At 30.1% G+C, this 20,399-nt stretch overlaps 1 protein-coding gene across 6 annotated transcripts; it reads right to left on the minus strand.

Annotated features, from left to right (window-relative positions):
* Positions 1-141: 141 nt before the first annotated feature.
* Positions 142-20,209, minus strand: LOC122534022 (vacuolar protein sorting-associated protein 13). 6 transcript variants are annotated; one of them, XM_043664278.1, is made up of 60 exons: positions 19,432-20,209; positions 17,881-17,967; positions 17,625-17,822; positions 17,304-17,536; positions 17,098-17,233; positions 16,757-17,003; positions 16,447-16,681; positions 16,239-16,356; positions 15,892-16,138; positions 15,508-15,762; positions 15,340-15,439; positions 15,017-15,259; positions 14,761-14,944; positions 14,597-14,682; positions 14,402-14,531; positions 14,101-14,333; positions 13,889-14,026; positions 13,680-13,824; positions 13,386-13,603; positions 13,118-13,273; positions 12,913-13,047; positions 12,642-12,814; positions 12,253-12,554; positions 12,033-12,169; positions 11,670-11,955; positions 11,321-11,586; positions 11,111-11,233; positions 10,930-11,032; positions 10,715-10,861; positions 10,421-10,617; positions 10,210-10,347; positions 9,993-10,112; positions 9,743-9,922; positions 9,489-9,668; positions 9,245-9,406; positions 9,007-9,170; positions 8,811-8,931; positions 8,406-8,582; positions 7,439-7,663; positions 7,162-7,377; positions 6,734-6,775; positions 6,331-6,393; positions 5,448-5,651; positions 5,224-5,361; positions 5,000-5,146; positions 4,782-4,930; positions 4,597-4,708; positions 4,285-4,523; positions 4,047-4,209; positions 3,749-3,965; positions 3,490-3,665; positions 3,227-3,346; positions 3,036-3,157; positions 2,632-2,945; positions 2,413-2,534; positions 2,154-2,323; positions 1,936-2,050; positions 1,737-1,868; positions 1,477-1,644; positions 142-1,377 (listed from the first exon to the last, which is right to left on the minus strand). In XM_043664278.1, the coding sequence occupies exons 1-60, from the start codon at positions 19,529-19,531 to the stop codon at positions 1,330-1,332; spliced, it is 10,002 nt and encodes a 3,333-aa protein (XP_043520213.1). In that variant the 5' UTR covers positions 19,532-20,209; the 3' UTR covers positions 142-1,329. The 6 variants fall into 6 exon arrangements, with proteins under 6 accessions (XP_043520213.1, XP_043520212.1, XP_043520214.1 ...); XM_043664277.1 differs by having other exon boundaries at positions 11,670-11,961; XM_043664279.1 differs by lacking the exon at positions 6,331-6,393 and having other exon boundaries at positions 11,670-11,961.
* Positions 20,210-20,399: the final 190 nt, after the last annotated feature.

A 20,399-nucleotide genomic window follows, 5' to 3' on the forward strand; every position in this document is an offset into this window, starting at 1 on the left:
AACCTGTAATCATTGTTATATAATATAATTTTTAACAATAACATAATCTATAATCATTTGTTAAATTTAATTACAATTATACAATAATGTATATTTTGTACGCTGTAAAAAGTGTAGTGTGCCGTTTTTGGATCTTTCCCCTTCTTTTTTTTAAATTAACCGAACAATCTTGTAACAAAAGCTATATACTATAAAGCCATATACATACAGAGCGTTTCTAACAGAATATTTTGTACAATATATTGTAATTCAAATAAAAAAATTGTACAAGCATTGAGCAGTGTTTTATATGAAAACTAGTTGACTTCTACGTACGAATATATATTTAAAAGACGAAAATATATTTTTGCGTATGTTTTAGAAAATTATGCGACTTTAGAAACATTCTGTATGTATACGTTATACAGGTACAGAAGTTACTTGAACGTAAGATGTGCGCTTAAATTTTCATTTATATGTGTATATAGTAAATAATTATTAAACTGTACAAAAATATAATATTGTCACGTGATGGAGATTTTTTAGAATATCAAGTACATTACATTAACAAGAGATATTTCAAGAGAGATATTTTAAGGACCTATTCAAGAAGAGAAACCTATTCAAGTTGAAACTAATTTGCATCCTTCTTTACATAAAACTATAGCGTAGGTCTTTATATTGATCTTTAACCATCTATAATTTTTCACGTGAAATTAATCAGAGTATAAATTTAAGTTTAATATAATTTGTATCTTGTAAGAACAAGTTTCAAACTGATAGGATAAGAACTGTTTCAACTATTTTTACGTATGCCTCGTTTGTTTCATATGTAAACTTCAAAGAAAAATTATACTAGGCATGTCAGTTGTTGTTATTTAGATTAATTAAAAGCATAAGATGTTTCATTAACATTATATCAACTTATGAAATTACAAATTGGCCGACTAATAAAAACGACAAACTGATAAAAACGATAATAAATCGTAGAGAAATTATTATAAGTTTAAACCTAAAATATCCAGATTATAACAAATACAAAACTATATACTGATTCTCCTCCTTTGCTTTTAATGTTTCTGATAAAGCATCAGTCTTATTAATGATATTTGTAAAAAAAAACTCTATCATAATGTATCTAATATATATATATATATATATATATATATATAGAGAGAGAGAGAGAGAGAGAGTTTACGAAATTCAACTTGCAAAGCTAATGGAAATTTATGGCGGCCAGACACTATCAATTCAATTAATCGATCACATTAATTCGATCAACCATTCAATTAACTGTATTCAAATATTAAAGTATGTTTGTGCGTATCCATTCATCATAATTTTCTGGCATTACAATCCGCACTGATTAATTTGTTGTTGCATTTTGTTGCACAAAAGCTGGGAAGATTGCAAAAAATATTTTTCTTAGTTTTTTCAATAATTAAAAAAATATAATTATTTTTTAAATGCAAAAACGATACTAATTAGATAACATACCTGTCTTATGTTATAATCATGTATTAAAATTATTTTTGACTGATCTGCACTACCAAATAGGTTTCCCAATTTCTTCTTTCTACTGGAATCTTTAATAAATATCTGAATTCCTCTATCAACTGATTTCGGTTGTTCGCTCATCTCTTGCCACGTATGAGTCCACTGTACCTGTTATTGATGACAATAAAATATTTAATTCCTTTGAAACTAATTCACTAAACTTAATTTAAGAAAATGGAGTGTTCGTAAAATATACTGACTCGCCATCCTCCAAATAAATCACTATGCTCTAAATACGATATTCTCTTATCAGTAAGTAGTAGTACATCTTTGTTGATATACATATGATAGAAATAGATATCGGTATTTGCGTATTTTCCTTTTTCCAATTCCTGTTAAAAAATAATTTGTAAATATTACTTAATATTAAATGAAAACAATATTGAGTATGTAACTCACGCATAAGATTTTATGCCCCTCGGCTTCGTCTCGAACATACGGTCTAACTAAGCAGTCTGGTTGTAAAAATCTAGGTGGCCTTACTTTTTTTACTTCTTCATTCAACTCAGTTGCACTAAAAACGAATAAATAATTTTAAGTATTCACATTCACTGTGATTCTATGTCGATTATATAACATGATATTTAGGTTGACAAGAATAATGTATCTTTTTTTACCGTTTCACTGCACCGAATGAACCACTAGCAAAATCTATAACTCCGGCAGTTGGTCTAGTAACAAGACCAACCATGCCTTTCCCAACTCCTTTAAAGAACCCTTCCACACCTTCTTCTTTGGCACCCGATATAGGTTTCAATACAACGCCAGTTACACCATCAACAACACCCTACATCCATATCATACAATGATACAATTATCTGTTTTATCCCATAAGTAAAAAATTGTATTAATTTTTATTCCTTATTCCTCGCTTACCATTACCAAACCCTTGCCACTACGAGCAAGACCTTCTTGCAAGTTAGATGGCTGTTTATTAAGTTGTTCTTGTCGTTTTCTCTGGTAATCTTTATCGAACGTTAAAGCAGCTATACCTTTACCTAAACGGACATAATGTATTGTATACGCAATATACAAATTTAAGGAATATAGCGATGTTCAGAACAGAATAAGTAATAAAGCAAAAGTCAAACATACCCATAGCTCCAGTAATTTTAGAAACAGCTCCAGCCATTCCTCCAACAGTATGACCTAGCATGCTTCTCATACCAAGAAGTAAACCTTCCGCAAACTCTCCAGGCCCTTGTATCGCACCTTGGAAAGGTTCGTAAAACAAATCTTCAATGCCTTTCATAGTACCTACTACTAGACCATATGGATTCCCTATTACATCCAATCCCAAAACGAGAACATAAGCTTGCTTAATTGCTTGTCCCACATAGTGTGTTGTTGCTTCGGAAATAAGCTGTTTATTGGTCATGAAAGTATATTCTCTTTCGAAATATGCTAATCTGCAAAGAAAATAAAAATGTATTCTATACAGAATGTCTTCTATGACATGATTACTATTATTTCCTAGTGATAAAGTACAAAAGAATTACTTGAATACAATGTCGTTAATATCAGTTAACGTAACACCTATTCCTTGTAGCAACACATTTAGTACTTGAGGTAGTGCAGAGGGTCCGCTACCACTACCACTCATTGAAAAACTTATGTGAATCTGAAAGAAAATAATAACATCGATTATAGAAATATTATTACAATTGATACAAAGTATAAAGGAACGGACCTTCAACGGCGAGAAGTGAAGTAGATCAAAGAAATTCTTCTGTTCTGCTGTAGTAATTAAACTGACGTGATACATTAAAGGTTCATCAACGAGTTTCGTATCCAATTTGAATAATTTGCTCTAAAGAGTACAATAAAATAATTATTATCATATTTTAAATTTATCATAATTTATAATGTCATAATATTATAATACTTTACGCCTATAATATAATATTATTATTATTATATTTTACGCCTTATTAAAAAATGAACAGAACTCACTTCTTCCGCATCGTTCATTTTATTTGTTTCAAATAAACCCATGATCGCATTAATAAATATAATGTCCACTTTCACGTGAAATTCTTGTACGAGAACCTTGAAGTATCGGAACTGTTGGACATTACTGTGTTCAAGTAATCGTTTAACCATACTAAGCTCAGCGAATGGTTTCATAACTGTTAAAACATGATTTCAAGTGCTGAATTAGTTGAATTATAATACGTTTCATTTTATTTTAGTTTTCAATAACAAAATTTACCGGTACTCGCTGTAACACTTTTTGGTGGAGGAACTGGAGCCAATATCACTGGGAAAACACAATCTGCAAGTTGATTATCAATTTGCAATCTATTGATCTTTGCGTGTAATTGCACTTGATGCGCTGAAGTGCGATACTGCAACCATAAACCAGTTTGGAAAGTGCGTCGTAGAAAACGACGATGCGGTTTCAATAGTTCCATGTTCAAATAATCAACCTGGAATTAAAATTAACGATTAAATTAATAGAAGTGAAATGAAAATAATGATTATGAAATTATTATTTTCACTCTCGTTACCTCTAATTTTGGTTCAAGTACTGCTTTTTGTATCGGATCTTTTCCTATTTGCAATTCACGCATATATTTTTGATAGCCCTCTTCTATAACATTCACCTCCCTTGTGCTGAGACCACGCCAACGATGGCTAGCAGATTTACGCGTTTCCCATATAATTCCAGAACTAAACAATAAAAATTGTTAATAACAATAACAATAATTTGTCGAAATAAAGCAAATTAATGTATAAATAACGTACCTAGCTATACACAAATATAACAGTTCAGATCTCGTGACGTTATTAACAAGAGAAAAGCCAACTCCGTGAATACTTATTGTTATTTCTTGTTCTATAGGTTCAAAATCACCCGCTAATTCACAATCTTCTGCAACTTTCATGTTTGTTGTAAATAGAAGTACTCGTTGTGTACCATCCAAAAACGATACGTAGTATACTTGTTCTGCTAAATCTGGTAACTGAAAACCTCCTAAAGTATCCTAAAATACAGAATTCTTTTAATATTATTAAACTACAAATTGACTATCAATAGCGTTGGAATTGAACATTTACTTTTCGAAGAGTCTCCTCGATTTCTTTTTTATTGTTATCTTCCCAGACCAATCTCCGCGGACCTGCAGGATTCTCCCAGGTGTAAAACATTCTATTGTACGACTGTATAGATCTGTAAAATAAGTTTCATTACAATACAGTTAGTAATAATATCAATTTTTTTTTCCTCTTTAAACGATGAATACCTGACATTCAGGGATCCTTTCTCCCAGAAATCGATAGTGTGCGGAGTCTGATTGATAATCAATGCCGGGGCATTTCCAGGACTATACGCGGATAAAGAAATGTACACTCCACCCTCACTTATTTGTATATCTACGTTAATTCCTCCATACTAGTGAATAACAAGAATTATAGACTCATATAAATTACGCATTGGACAGAAATGAAGAACGGTACGAACCTTATTGTTTAATTTTAATAAAGTTGTATGGCTCTCTGTATAAATAAATGGTGCAGTTTTTTCGGGACTACCTGCGATTCTAGCAGATAGAGTTTTCTGTTCATGGTCAGAACGAGGCCAGAGAGCTGTACATTCTCTGGGAGGAACCTTTGGATAAATAAAACAACAATTAATTTTATTTACACTAGACTAGTAATATTATATAAAATGAGTGTGGTTCTTACCTTAATCATAGGATCAGCCGGTCTATTACCTTCTTGGCATTCAATGAGATAATCAGAATTATTTATCAATACATAATATGGAGTGAATGTAATTTGTTTTGTCAAAGAGTTATAAGTCAATTGATTATGAACCCCAATCTGTGATTTGTAAAATATGCTGTCACTATTGCTGACAATACAGTGCTTAAACAATGAAACTATAAATACAAAAAAATACTACTAACTTGGTACGTTAGACCATTGTATTTACAAACGACTACTCCCTCACTTCCTGCAACATCTATTGGAAATTTATCAGACCATTCACCATCCTCGACTCTTATCATCGCCTTTTTTTTACCGAAGAATACTTTGGAGCGAAATGAAAATAATATTGGTCCCTTAAAGTTTTCTGGATGGTAAAGTACATTTAGATAGTCTTCACCACTCTGAAAATTTTTACATAGTTAAATTCTTATGCCAACGTTAATTGCATTTTTACAATTGTATCTTTTCTTAACATATTTATACACTGTTACATTATATTCGCCAACATCAGCTAGCTTTATTTTATAATCTTGCTCATGTATTTCAATAAACAAATCTTGAATTTCGCGAAACTGTAAAGTTTCGCATGTTTTGAGTTTCTTTTTGTGTTTAAAATTGTCGTTTTATAAAAGTCTCTTATGTTAACGTATAAGTGTCTACTGTACTGTGCACTATTTGTAAAAGACTCTAGTCTTTCAACAATTGTACATGCCATAGCAAAACGCAGTAATATCTTACTCGTAGCATGAAAAAGTATGCGTAATGTTGCAAGATTATGACATGCCATAGGAAGCCAACTAACAAATAACATGAATTAAGTTTAGTACATTTTTTTGTTAATATTGGAGGAGTATATGTACCAGATATTAATAAACAATTATATATCTTAATACAAAAGATATGATTAATGATGTAAAGTTAATAAAAGAAGTGCTGATAACAATTATTTAAAACCATGTAGAATATTAATTAATACATGGCTTTACACAGATAGTTAAATGGAATAAATCGTGTGAGAAGTTTATTTCACAGTTTGTAAGATTAGACCATCACCAATATAAAATGAAATCAATATATCACCGAGCGTGCTTTCTTCTTCCTGTATTCTACACTTGGTCGATGAGGTTTCATACAAACCAAATTCTGAAAGACATCTTTCTATGTATTACAATTCGTGAGATTGTCAATGATGAAATTTTTATCTCTTAATATTTATGATTTGGTCCACGATTAATGTAAATAAGAATTTACAACGAAAAGCAATTACAACATTCTGCGACATGCTACAGTTTTAAAAATTCTGACTTGAACAGAAAGAAAAAAAAATAAAATAATTTGAACATTGAATTTACAACAAATGCATATTTCAAGATTTTTTAAAATAAATTTTGCATATTTAAAAATATAACCACCATTAATAAATAATAAAAATTATTTAATTAACATTGCGTCCAAAGCACAAAAAGTAATATGATATCACTACCTTGATTGGACTTGAGTGTTCTTTGCCACCCTTACTTGATTTCTGTAAAATAATGTATTGAATAAGATATGATTGTAGAAGATTAACAGTTTGCAACATTATACTACTTTCAGCATGCGCAATGTAGTGTAGGACTTACATATGGCACAAAAATATCATAACTCAAGCAATGCGTAGAGATTAATTAAATGCCTAATGCAACTACCAAACAAAAATTCGTATTATTGTTTAACGTGTTAAAATAGTTTATTACAACATTGTAAGAATATATATTATATTATAAAAATACTTTAGGGTAGGTTTATGGTTAATCAATTAAAAAAAAAAAAAAAAAAACAAAAGAAAAAATTAAAAGGAAAGATAATAAGCGAGACTTAAATGAAGCAAAAAAAAAAAAAATTGTTCAGAATAGTTTTGATGATACTTACCCGATAAGACAACATTAAGCCTGTTTTGTTTAACATCCAAAATGGACAATATAATGCCATAATGATAGAACCATGTTCATATGATGTATGCATTCCCAAATCCATTATAACTTTTTGTGCACTATCAAAAGATTCGAAAGACCATACAGAAAACTCTGGTGGATTCGCTAATATCTCACCCCTACATGACCAATCTTTCTCTAAATAATTTGGTAACTGTAACATACAATTTTAGAAATTATACGAGTTGTCCCGCATAGGAATGTGATTTACTTACTTTTATGATTATATGCGACTTTCCTGGGTCAATCGTGGGAATCTGGTAAGATGTACCAGCTTCTAAAAGCTTTTCTTGTACAACTCCAGGTAGGCATACGATAATATCGATAGGCAAAAAGTTCTTCAAATATACAGCTGGATATAAATGAACATTATAAATCGTACTTGCCATTGTATGTCGACTAGTATTTTCAAAATAAACTTGCTCTATTTCACCAACAACCTGTAAGTATTATAACACATTGTTAAAATACATAAATTCTTTTTTAAAATATTAAAATTATTCTTTCTCTACTATGTTATTCTATTATTCTTTGTACTACCATCTAAGTAGTAAACGACACTTTCAATATTTAAAGCATAACAGTAACAGTACACTCCGTTTTATAAAACATGAAAAAAGAAAACGTGCAATGGATACGTCATACCGAATGCTAACATAAATTTTTGAATACTTTATGCGATAAAGACAAATTGAAAAATTAGCCATAGTACACATTGTAGAAACTTGTTACTGAAATACACTAGACTAAGAAATAAAACAATGTTTATAAAGATAATTAAATGAAAAAAAGTCCTGTAAAGTAAAAGATAAATTCAATAACAAAAAATTGTCAAAGTCAATGAAAAGAGTTAGCGTTAAAGTTAACGTAAAAATAATTTGTCCGTTTCTTTCTTTTTTTCTTTTTATCGTAATTATATTATTAATATAACAAATTTCATGATTGTAACTAAAACCATGCCAATAACTACTTCCAATCAAACATATAGGGAATCTCTAGATCAATAATAATCAATACGATAACTAACACATCTTACAATATTATTCATTACAGGTACACACTCATATTAAAAAATTATTAACTATCTAATATAGCAGCAGTAATGATACTTATTTGGTTGATATCCAACATATACTAAATAGCAACTGATTCTCAAATTAATTCAGAAAAGAACGATTGTACCTGTATAGGTGCATCCAGATATTTTTTGTGCTCTGAGGGTAAAGTTTTCAAGCAAAGATGCTTGATGCAATCAATGAAACGACAGAATACGGATCGCCAGTTAATAGCATTCAATAATAAGCCAATAGTGTTGTTATTATATAAAATACTACCAACCACAATCATCACGAAAAACATCTAAAAGTAAAAACTGTTGCTTATAAAAGCATGTGATGTAATTTGTTTTAACAAAGTCTTGTTTGATTACAGCATAAGAAAAGAAAAATAAATTAAACGTACAGTTTTATTATATAATAGTATTACACATACTACACGGTGTGAAATTTTTAAAAGACAGAAATCAAATAGAACAGAAGAATTTCCTAAGTTTGTACATAAGTAAATGAACGAGTTTTACTTTCTTACCTTCATGTAAAATGGTTCTACAGCTTCTTGCCTCACTCGAGATTCACATCTCAACAGTTTTGTCATACTAACTGTTTTTTGTAAATCTTTCCAAATAAATTGTTCTATCGAAACCATATATCTGGAGAACAACATTTGAATAAATATTGCAGAAGGATATAAAAAATACAAAAATTTATGTGAAAATATAAATTACCCCTCAACACTGAAAAATAATCCATAAACATTTGTTGGTGTATATACAGCATCCAATGGAAGATTTAATTTACTATCTGAAGCAACAGTCCCCACACATTCAACTTCATTTCCACGCTTAGTCATATAATATACAGATATTGGTTGACTAAAATGATTGTGTACCTATGAAATATATAGAATATTATTGCTTGTAATTACTACTAAAACTTAAGGATAAGAGAATTTATGCAAATTACCTGTAGAATACTTCGAAGAGTAACAATGGTACTTCCTTCATCTACTACAACGTCAGAAACAATACCCCATTCTTCGGAATTATCTTTTCGATACTTCAATGAAAAGAATCTTTTATCAGCCCTTAATACAGGTATAGCTAATGTTCCATTAATTTCCTTGAACTTCAAACAATATTATTATATACATTACTTTGATTATACGAAGCAAATTTATAAATAAATCTGTATATTTTAAATGTATTACCGAAATAATAAACTTATCATCGTCCCGTTCTTTGATTGTTTCAGTTTTTAATTGATCAACCAATGGTATTACAGTTTTTGTCGTTCTCGAAGCTAAATCTACCGATGCACCAGATTCAAGAATTACTTCCATGTACGAATCTGTGTTATTGCTCACAAGTTTAGATCCATCGCTGAAAACCTAAGAAAAGATGTATGATCATGGCATTATTTTCATAATTAAAAGGGATAAACAGTATTTTAACGACAATAAACCTTGAAGTGACTGCGCTCCAAGTCTAAAACTATCGCTAAACCAGTTTCATTCCTGAGTACGTATGGTGCCACACTTTTGGCCATTCCTTTTCCACTCGCTTCCATGGCAGATGAAAACGCATTACCAAGTTGTTTTAGTACATCCAAACAAGTTTTAGTCACGGTTATTTCTAAATTTTCCTATTCGTAAAATATCGTAAAGATGTTGTAAAAATATATGATAAAAAAAAATTTATGCGTATTAACTTACAGTTGATACTATGTCAATAGACATTTTAGGAGTTTGATGTAATTCTTCTATTTCACTGTCTGATGTAGGACTGATAGCTCTTGCACTTCTAGAGTCTGGTGATACATTATTAAATTGAATCTAGCACACAAAAACCAATAAAAAAATACATAACAACAACGAAAAAGCTGCAAAAATTATAACAACATTTTAATCTTTAAAAATTTAAATACATTACTTTAACTTTTAGCTCCCAAGGCGTAGAAATCAACTTTTCATTTTTAATTTCCTCTATCGGTTCAATTAATGGTTCCCACAATGCTAAACAACTATTGTAATACGCCATAATTACCGACATCGTACTTTCTATGTTCATCTAAAAATATTTAAACGGTAAACGAACAGTACGTGAAAAATCTATGTTAAAATTCATACGAGTATACACTTACAGTTTTCGTACTCCAATCGTTAATGTTACTTTGGAAGCCAATATGAAGTAAAAGCATTGGTAATGTTTTATTACCGACGCCTGCTTCTAACGTGAATAGAATTGTCGGCGCAGAAATTATGGCTAATTCTGGTTTATAAACCGTAGTATCCTCATCATCAGAATATACGAAATCTTCTATGGCTTCTATTCCTACTTCTATTCAAACAAAATAGAAAAACATACGTACGTATTGTAAAAACAAATCGTATTAAATGAAAAAAAATTTATATATACAGTAATATGTGTATCATACCTGTTTTTAAAAACCAAAAATCACTTTCTTCAAATGGAGTCACGATCCATAATCCTTCGTAATTCTCTTCAGTAACAACAACTTCCTGATCTTGCTCTTCCGTCTTTGTGGCAGTATGAACCACTTTATTCAATATTTCTATAACACCTGTAAATAGTAATAGTTTCATTAGCGATCTTATTCCGACATTAATTATCAATAGTTTCTTGAATTACCTGGCGAAACCGATAAGTGAATATCTGTGCAACAAATATCAATGTGAAGCCCTTTGCCATCTGGTGTAGAACCTGCTACACTTATGCTGCATGGTCTTAGTACCTTTATAAAATTAACATTCTGGTTACATATTACACGTAGAAACGGCATAAGTAAACACTTTTAGAGGAATGTCTTTACCTGATATATCCAGTCACTTCTTTTCATGGGATTGTATATACCAGCTAAAATTGATAAGTCTTTTATGGAGCCTGTTATTATTTGATGCTCATCCATCAAACGTACTTTCAGGAGTAATTCGGTCTGAAAGAGATTATGTGTGCAAACAAGGAAAACGACATACAATAATACATATATAACAATTAGAAAAAAATGAAAGGTAGATATTACATTTAATATGATGCAATTGGAATTTATGTCATCCATGTCCTCTAACAGAATAATATCTGGTTTCTCAACGTGTATGTTAATCGTAAACATTTTTTTAGTCGATGATGTAATTTGTTTCTTTTTAACTGCTGATTCGCCATGATTTTTTGGTACATGCTGGGGCACTGATTTATTTGTCGGCGGTTCATCGACAGTAAAAAAATCTTTTACTTTCATTAGATAGTCAAGTGATACGATAATACTAAATGAAAAAATTCGAATGTCAACTGAAAACGAGATTCAATCACAAAACTTTTGAGTAAAACTGAGAATGAACTTTACGTCGGTTAAAAAATATTTTTCAACTTACCAAACGTATCATTTGAACTCTGTCTAATAGTCATGTCTAACATACTACGAATAGGTTTCTTTGATTCTTTCTCTACGTCATCCATAGAAGGTATCGTTGTAGTTCTTTCCATAATTCTTACAAGAGAACCTTGTCTGCTTTGACGTATATCATCTAAAGTACAATTCATAAGGAGAATGGAAGTTGCCATTAATCCATCGGCAAATATTCGACCTTTCAGGGCGAAATGAGTTAAACAAAATTTCGCTAATCCATTCTCTGGTGGATGAAGCAGAGAACTTTGTGACTGCAACTTTAATTAATTTGAATAATTTATATGCTCAGACAACAATATCGTATAGCACAACATTTCATTGAAATTACCATTTTTGAACCTCCTGTAAATAAGGTAATCACAAGGCTGTCCATGACAAACTCAAATTTGATAGACGTGTGTATATGTACTTGTTCTTGCAAGTTTGCATCTTCCGTACCTTCTGCAGTAGCTCTTATAAATTTATCTACTCAAACAAAGATTTATGATAATTACATCATAATTTCTTAATTTCACTAGAAATATATAAAACAAATTATTTACTCTTACCGCTTTGATGATGTTGTAAAACTTCTACTTCTAATTTCTTTTCAGACTGATTTACGCTTGTCGTAAATTTTTTATCTTCGGCTGTCTCACCTAAATTTTTTTCTAATACTTTCATTGCAGTTGCATAATCCTCTTTACTTATTAATATATTAATTTTATTTAATCTGCCCGACATGTCAATATCTGGTACAGAGGTGAACCAGGCAGTCGATAAATTACGTTTAATGAGCAGTGTAAAACTGACTGGTTCTAATAACAATATTTCATTTTCAATCGCGAACTTTTCCACATTTAATCTCACCCTGTTAGGATAAGTAAAATTAATACATTGAGTAAATGCGATTATAATTAGTAAATGTTATCACAGTTTGTAAGCAACAAACAATTACCGGGATAATTTTAAATTTTGTAACTCGACTCTCATTTCATCGATAATAGGACAATCTCCACTGTCATTTGTAACTTCCAATTTCTTAAAAACGTTACATACAGTAAGATTACCCATGTCTAATGTCAAACAATGATCACTTTTTGAATGCATTGGTACATATATAACTGGAGCCTAGACATAATGTAAAACATATGATAAATTAAGATTAAAATAAGATTTTTTACAGATTTTTTTTTTTTTTACAAGATTAAAATTATTTTTACATATACCTTAATTTTTATAGCAAGTCCTATACGTGTTGCGCTTTCTTTAACGTCTTTAATATTTGTCCTCGCGGCTTCTGCCGCTGCTGCTGACGCATCCTTTATAGCTTGTTGAGCTGTTTGAAAATTGTTTAAGAAACTCTGAAACATCAAATATATTTTAATACCATCTACATACTAAAATATATGTAAATTATTTTCTTTTTCTTACCATTATACTAGTAACAAATATATTCAAAAAGACGATGCGATAGCAACCCATAACAACCGTAATAGACATATTATTTTTATCAATTTCTGACGGTTCAATATTATACATTATAGCCTGGATTTGCAGAGATTCAGTATCTTCTGTCACCGATACAATCTACCAAATACCAAACAATAATTAATTAATATTATAATAAATGAATATAACTGGAAAGATTCCATATGCAACATTATATAGCAAAGAAGAATACAAGAGAATGAAGTCTTACATCCCTATAAATTGACGCTTCGTTAAGATCTTTAATACTAATAGAAGATAAATTAATATTAGTTTGAGAATAGGAAGCTTTCATTATAAATCCAGCAGTGATACCATCGACATAAAGTGCAGTAATTTGTCTGTAATTGCTAGTAATCTTCATACAGATAGTTCCAACTTTTGCTTGAACTTTCAAATCTATGTGTTCCACCACTGTTCTCCTTCGTCCTAAACGTACATGTACAATTATATTATGTAGATAATTACAACTCTGGCAGGTAAAAACATATAAAAACATGTTTACGTGTCGTTGATCTAAATTTTTGCTTTTGAATTTGTTCCTTCAAGAATGTAGACGTTTCTTCTTGAATGGAAACCAAATGGCTAGGACGTGGACGCAAACCAGGCTCTTTTTCGAGTTTATTGTTTGCTATAACGTTCATTTGATCCTACAATTTAAATATACAAAAAGATAATTTATATTCTTCGCTTATACACAAATTACGTCGTTACCTGAACATATGATATAAACTGAAGAAGATTTATAAGAGCTTCTTGATGTAACAAAACGTCTAATGTTGTAAATTCTAATTTTAGTAATTGAAGAACAGATCCATGCTTTGTTTTAAATTCAGGAGATCGTTTATTTACCTAGAAATAAACATAAATGAATTAAATTATATCTAGTGAATAATTTACGAATAATATAATATTTATTTACTTACATTTATATACTGTACTGTTATTAAATATTCATGTCTGCCTGATAGCATAGGAGTATTTATCATAAATATTTCTCTTTGGCTATAATGTTGCTTAACTTGAACGCCGCCCAATCTTAATAATATCTCTTGATCGTAAGTTCGTTGTAACATCTCTGCTTCTAACTGCAATACCTCGAATTTTACAAACGGTATTATTTCACTGCCTTTTTGGGACGAAACTTGTATCGCGAATTCTGTAATAGATGATGTAATTGTAAACTGAATAAGTAATTATAATTATCCATAAAATATCATTCGTTACCTTTCATTTCAAATTTCATCTCCATATCAATCATCTGTTTAACTGAAATTATAGCAGAATCTTCTTTTTTCTTCTCAGCAATAGTAGTGGTTAAATCTTTCAGTAAAGATAATTGCGAAACAGATTTACTCTAAAAAAATATTTCGTAATCAGGATAAAACGCTTAACATATTCGACGTGTAATGCAAAATGTACCAAGGATGCTTTCTGGAGATCTGTTAGTTCTTCCTTTGGCTGTGGTATACTCTGAGCGATAGAAAGAGCTTGTAATAAACGAATATCTAAAAAAAATTAAAGGGGATTATATCGTGTGCATTATTAATATATATTATTTATTAAAATAAAATTCTTTCTTCAACCTGTTATATTAACAACAACTGATGGTAGTTGCCCAATTAATCTAAACTTTGGAAGTAAGGGATCGTCCATTACTAAACACTTATGAAATTGAATTTCGAGCGTTGTTGGATGCAATAATGTCATAGAATCATCCACGTTTGATAATATTGAGCGCCATTCTTCACCCGGCAACGAAACTAATACCTATTTTACATTATAGTTAAACACGATATTAATGTTAACGCATTTAACATTTCAAAAATTAAAAATACATACTTGAAAGTCGACTATCTTTAAAACAAATTTATCATAACTATGTTCCCTAAGATGCAATAACACATCTTCTTCGCTTTTGCCCATACTGATCAATTGTTTAACAGACACATTTGCCTTATCATCACCTTTTGGCTTTTCCAAAGAATGTATTTGCAAACTACCAAGATTCACAACTAATAACGATTTTGTGCTATCATAAAACCCATCATGTGGTATGATTAACTGAGAAGCTTGCATATTAACCTGTTAAATAATCATATATTTTTATGCAATGTTAAGTTTTGCTTGTTACAATGAATGCATATCGTAAAATGAATTTTTACCTGTATGTCTAACACTGAATGCTTTTGAATAGCATGTTCCAAACCTAAAGCTGACATTTCTTTCAAACCTTCCAATCGTTCTGCAGCAACTGCTTGCAGACTATGTATAAAAATAAATTATTTAAAAGAGTTGTTAAAATATAAAGTAGAAAAAAATAATGTTCTTACTTGTTCAAAGTTGACGAATTTTGTACTTTAAATAAGTTAACCAATTCAATTACTGTTTGTGCATCGTAAATAATATCCACAGATTTCGATCTTACTATGATACGATCACCACATAATTTATCGAGAGGATTCTTTTCGTAGGACACTGATAATAAAACGTTATCCGTGTCATGCTGATGCGAATTGAAAAGTGAAGGAATATGTTCATCTTGTTTTGTTCCTAATAATTTCATTTCATTAATTGATGCTGTAACTCTGTAAGAAAGAAAATAAATTAAAACGTTAAAATATAATAATTCACGTTTTTATACTGATTATTTTTTTTTCTTTTTCCTTTTCTTTACTTTGTTTTACTTTTTCTTTTTTGTAATAAAACACACATACAAAATAGCATTGGCAGATGGTCTCGACTTAAAACCTGCCTCAACACTGTGAAGTTGAAGGTCTAGGACACAAGGATGCTCTTTATCCGTATCTAAAATTATAATTTGTAATTCGTGTAAAAGAAATCGCGTATCAATCATCTCGTATGTTTCAGGATAATGAGCTGGCGCACTATTTTCTTGATAGTCAATTGCTCTGTACAACTTTTCTTTTTCTTGCGGTGTCATTGCCTCGCTAAATTTCTTCACTAAAATAAATATTTAAATGGAAATAAATAAAGATAAATAAATTAAAAAATATTATTCAATAGTATATAAATAGTATATAAAAGAAATCGAGATTATTACTTATAGCAGCTGCAGAATTCAATTCTTGTGTTTCCTCTGCCTGCGTACTAGACCATAAGAAACCGAACCAACCGCGTTTCGCTTTCAGATTTCTTTCTTTTTCCGCTAATCTTTCTACCTTTGAGGTAAAAATGAAAAAAACTTATTAACAAACATCATTGAAAAATATATATATTCTTTTATCAGCTGAAACTTTCTGTCAACTAACTTCCATTTCGATCTTCTGTCTTATAATTACTAAATTAAAAATGTCCAATCTTTTTTCACAGTCAGTAAGGACATGTTCTATTTCATGTACGACTTTCTTGGTTGTTAGTTTTGTTTGATAAGCATCAGCATAAGTGCGACAAATATCTCGATGTTCTTTCATATGATTCCAATCCCAATTTCTGCGTTGTCTACGAACCGTCTCTTCTAAGACGCAAGTGTATGCAAATCTCCACCTGAGAATAACAACTTATACAAAGATCATTCTTTTATTTCTAATTATTTAGAAATTATTTAGAACGATTTATTACCATTCTTTATAATGGCCCCTATACGACGTTAAATTTGGCCTATATTTTCTATATGGTGCAGCCTTTTGAGCTTGATCTAAACCCTCTCCTAATTGAACGAGAGTATGATATTGTTTTCTCTCCAACCCTATTCTTAATTTTTGCATTTCCATGTCTAACCACACTTTTGGAATTGTATAGTTACTTCCATCCGTCTCTGGCTTTGGATTTAATTTTAATTTCGCATTGACATTTATTGGACCCAATACTACATAAGTAAGAAACAGAAATTATGAAAAAACTTTAAATTATAAGATTTATATAACAAGAGATTAATTAAATTAATTCTTTTATCTGCTTACAGTACTGATAACCAGGTGGATTATAATCTGTGGTTGCAATCCCATTATAAAATAGATTTAAATAGTCTGATTGTGTGTTACTGAATTGTTCTGCAGTTGTATTGAGATACACTGCCAAACCATCTAACGTGCATAGCTGGAAAAAAATATGTTTCAATCTGCAAAATCTTTAGCATTGTTTCTTTTTCCATGGCGTTTCAACTTACCTTGTAAATTTGTGGAATAGCATACATATCTTTTAAGTTACCTGTTGTTTCCCAAGAATCTGTACAACTTTCTAAAGTAAATGTACTTAATGTAAAGCCAACTGAGAAGGGATGATCTTTAAATGAAATATGATCTTCATATCTCACATGTATCTTTTTTATTTCAATGTGAATGTTCTTTATCATACGTGCAATCAGTTTTTCAACCATCGAATCATCTAATTTTTCTTGTGCTAAACAAGAAATAAAATGAAGATTACTTCAACTGTACAATTAAAAAATACGAAATCATTAAAATTATTCAATAAAATATTTTGTTACACTTGGTATCTGCTAACTGTTTTTTTTTCTCAACTCTCGCAAGCTCTGCGCGTTTTGCTTCGAGGTGTATTTTTGCTTCTTTTTCTGCATCGTACGCAACCTGACTCGAAGGTACTACAAGTACAAATAATTCCTCAACTACTGCATCGATTTGTCCATTCCACATATCTTTGAACGGTATTTTTAATATAAGTTTTCCTGAAGGAAGACAGAAGATTAGCATTAATCATTAAACATATACGTTTGATTTACAAACCTAATCTTCCATATTCCAATCTAATTGGTAGATCCAACACATCTAATGCAGTTTCTTTTATTAATAAATCTGTCAATACTACATCTCCTAAAAGAAAAGAAATACAACGTGTTTTTGTATAAAATAAAAATTACATTTTCATTTATTAAAGCAAAACTATATATATGTATATGTATAACAAAATATTGCAATACACATTGAAAATGAAGCATTGCAAAAGATCACAAAATTAACTTTTTATCTTGTATACGTATAATTAAATTTGAAAAATTTAAAAGAATCGAATAATTTTTATTTGTAGAAATGAATCATGAAATTTGAATTATCCACAGGGTTTGTAAAAGGAAAATGCACAACTGGAACTATATGGATTTTTTTTATTGTACTTGTAAGAATAAAATCTTATGTATATACATAATAATAATATAACGATAATGACAATGACAAATGGATTTAAACATTTGAAACTCTACAAAATACCAATAATAAAGCGATTAAAATAGTAAAATAATTAAAATAGCAACTATAAAATAAAAATAGCACCAAAAATAACAAAAATATTCTAGGCAACTTCAAAGCAATGGCATCAATTTTTTTTTTTTATTTTAGCATTAACTTTATCATAGTACATACAATGAACATACACTTCATATATATGTGTGCAGTGACTCCCATTAATATTCCGGAACTTAAATATTCAAACTGTTACAATTTTGTAAAAAAAAAAATAAATCGCATAATAATAAACCCAAGCTCATTTTACAGTTTGAAGTCTCTACTTTCAAAGTGTATGGCAATCTGCTTTTACATCACGCAGCAGCTAGATACGAGTGAAGACACTTCTTCTCAAAAATGCTATAAATTGCAGAATTTAAGAACATTGAAAAATTTGTTTCGTGACTGAATCTATGACGAATTTGAAGACTGTATATTCTAAGCACTTGTAAAGAAGAGAAAAACAAAAAGTTTAAAATCAATCATATCGATCGGTTCGATTGTTATAGTTTTAAAATAATAAAATTGCACAATTACTTACAAAGCTTCTCTAATGATAAGTTGTAATAAATAATAATACATATAACACATATTTCACATACATTGATAATTTCTTACAGGCAACTATCATTTCAAATATCCCGCCGAAACGAGTATTAAATGTCCAAATGTTCGTGGGAGTCACCGTCCATGTGAGTGCGTGTATGTGTGAAAATATATATATATATATATATATAGATATATACATAAATTCAACGCACGTACGTTTGTAAGCGATAAAGACGAAAAGATTGTAACATAAATAGAAGCTGATCTCACGTCACCTACTAATGATACATCCATGTATTGTATATGTATTTATGAAATATCTGAAGGCTATGCCCGTGTATCAGGTGTTATCGTAATTTTATTTTTCTAAATTTCTAAAAATTTTTATCGAACTTTTCAATTACGTAGAAATACATTCCTCGCATTACGTTATATCACCGTACATACACGGGATGCTCCGCAACTTCTAAAATAATTTCTCTTGTAATAATTTGTAACGATGCTTACCTCCCCATAAGCTCAGTTTTAATTGCGAGTAATCCAAATTTTGAATGTACTCTCCCAATACTTTGTTTAGAAGTTCAGCAACGATCGACTCGAAAACCATCTTCGATTCTTACTTTGCGAAATGAATAGTTATTTCTGTTAAACAGATATCTTTAGTCTACGATGATAGGTGAATTGCAACGAATTCCCTGTGTTCTGAATCCGTGTTAAATAACAAACGGGTCAAATGCGAAAGAAGTAAAATCGATCGATAAATAAGTACCGCATAACCTAGATGTAGGAATTCATGTGTGTATATCTTCCGGAAGTGTACAATATAATGTAACAGGCTACAAAATATTTTTCAATTATCGCCACGAAATGTTTTCAGCTATTGTCATCGTTGATACTTCAGAATTTCTTGCTTAAAATAAACCACACTGTCACGTTACACTTGACTGGTCTGCGTTTCAAATTTCTCAGAAGACGATTCTTCTTCAACGTGGATGGATTGGTTTCAAATCTTCTGCAATTTGAACGACGACATTGTCAAAAAGTGTAATGCCTTCTGACCAAGTTCAATCTCATCAGCTCTATCATCATATTCTCCAGTTATTTATCACTTTGTTAGATTAATGCGTATTAAAATTACACGAATAAGTTCAAACTGATCCATGCGACTACTTAAGTACATGCGTATTAAATATGGCGGAAAGTTCCCGCCTTTTTTAAATGAGTATACTTGACGAGAGTGTTTATTCGCCGTCTGCTCTTTTTAAATAACTTAACGATGCCTTATTATACCAAGTTTTTTTCACAACTGACGGAATAGTAAAGTAAATAAAAATATTAGGCAAAATTAAATAGTTTCGAATAATAGTTAAGAATACTTAAAAAAACAGGAAGTTAAGAAAGAGATTTTATTTCTTGGAATTAAATTCTATACTTTTTAGTTATTTCAATCGATATATTTTTTTATCCTCTATAGA

This window comes from Frieseomelitta varia, unplaced genomic scaffold (genome assembly GCF_011392965.1).
Source record: "Frieseomelitta varia isolate USP_RPSP 00005682 unplaced genomic scaffold, Fvar_1.2 scaffold_567, whole genome shotgun sequence".
NCBI classification, from domain to species: Eukaryota; Metazoa; Arthropoda; class Insecta; order Hymenoptera; family Apidae; genus Frieseomelitta; species Frieseomelitta varia.

Coding starts and splice junctions, on each gene's coding strand:
- LOC122534022 (XM_043664277.1), bottom strand. CDS start 19,531: ATGGTTTTCGAGTCGATCGTTGCTGAACTTCTAAACAAAGTATTGGGA. Junction 15,260..15,339: donor ATTCAGTGTTAGACATACAG/GTAAAAATTCAT, acceptor ATTATTTAACAG/GTTAATATGCAAGCTTCTCA. Junction 8,583..8,810: donor TAGAACCATTTTACATGAAG/GTAAGAAAGTAA, acceptor TTTTACTTTTAG/ATGTTTTTCGTGATGATTGT.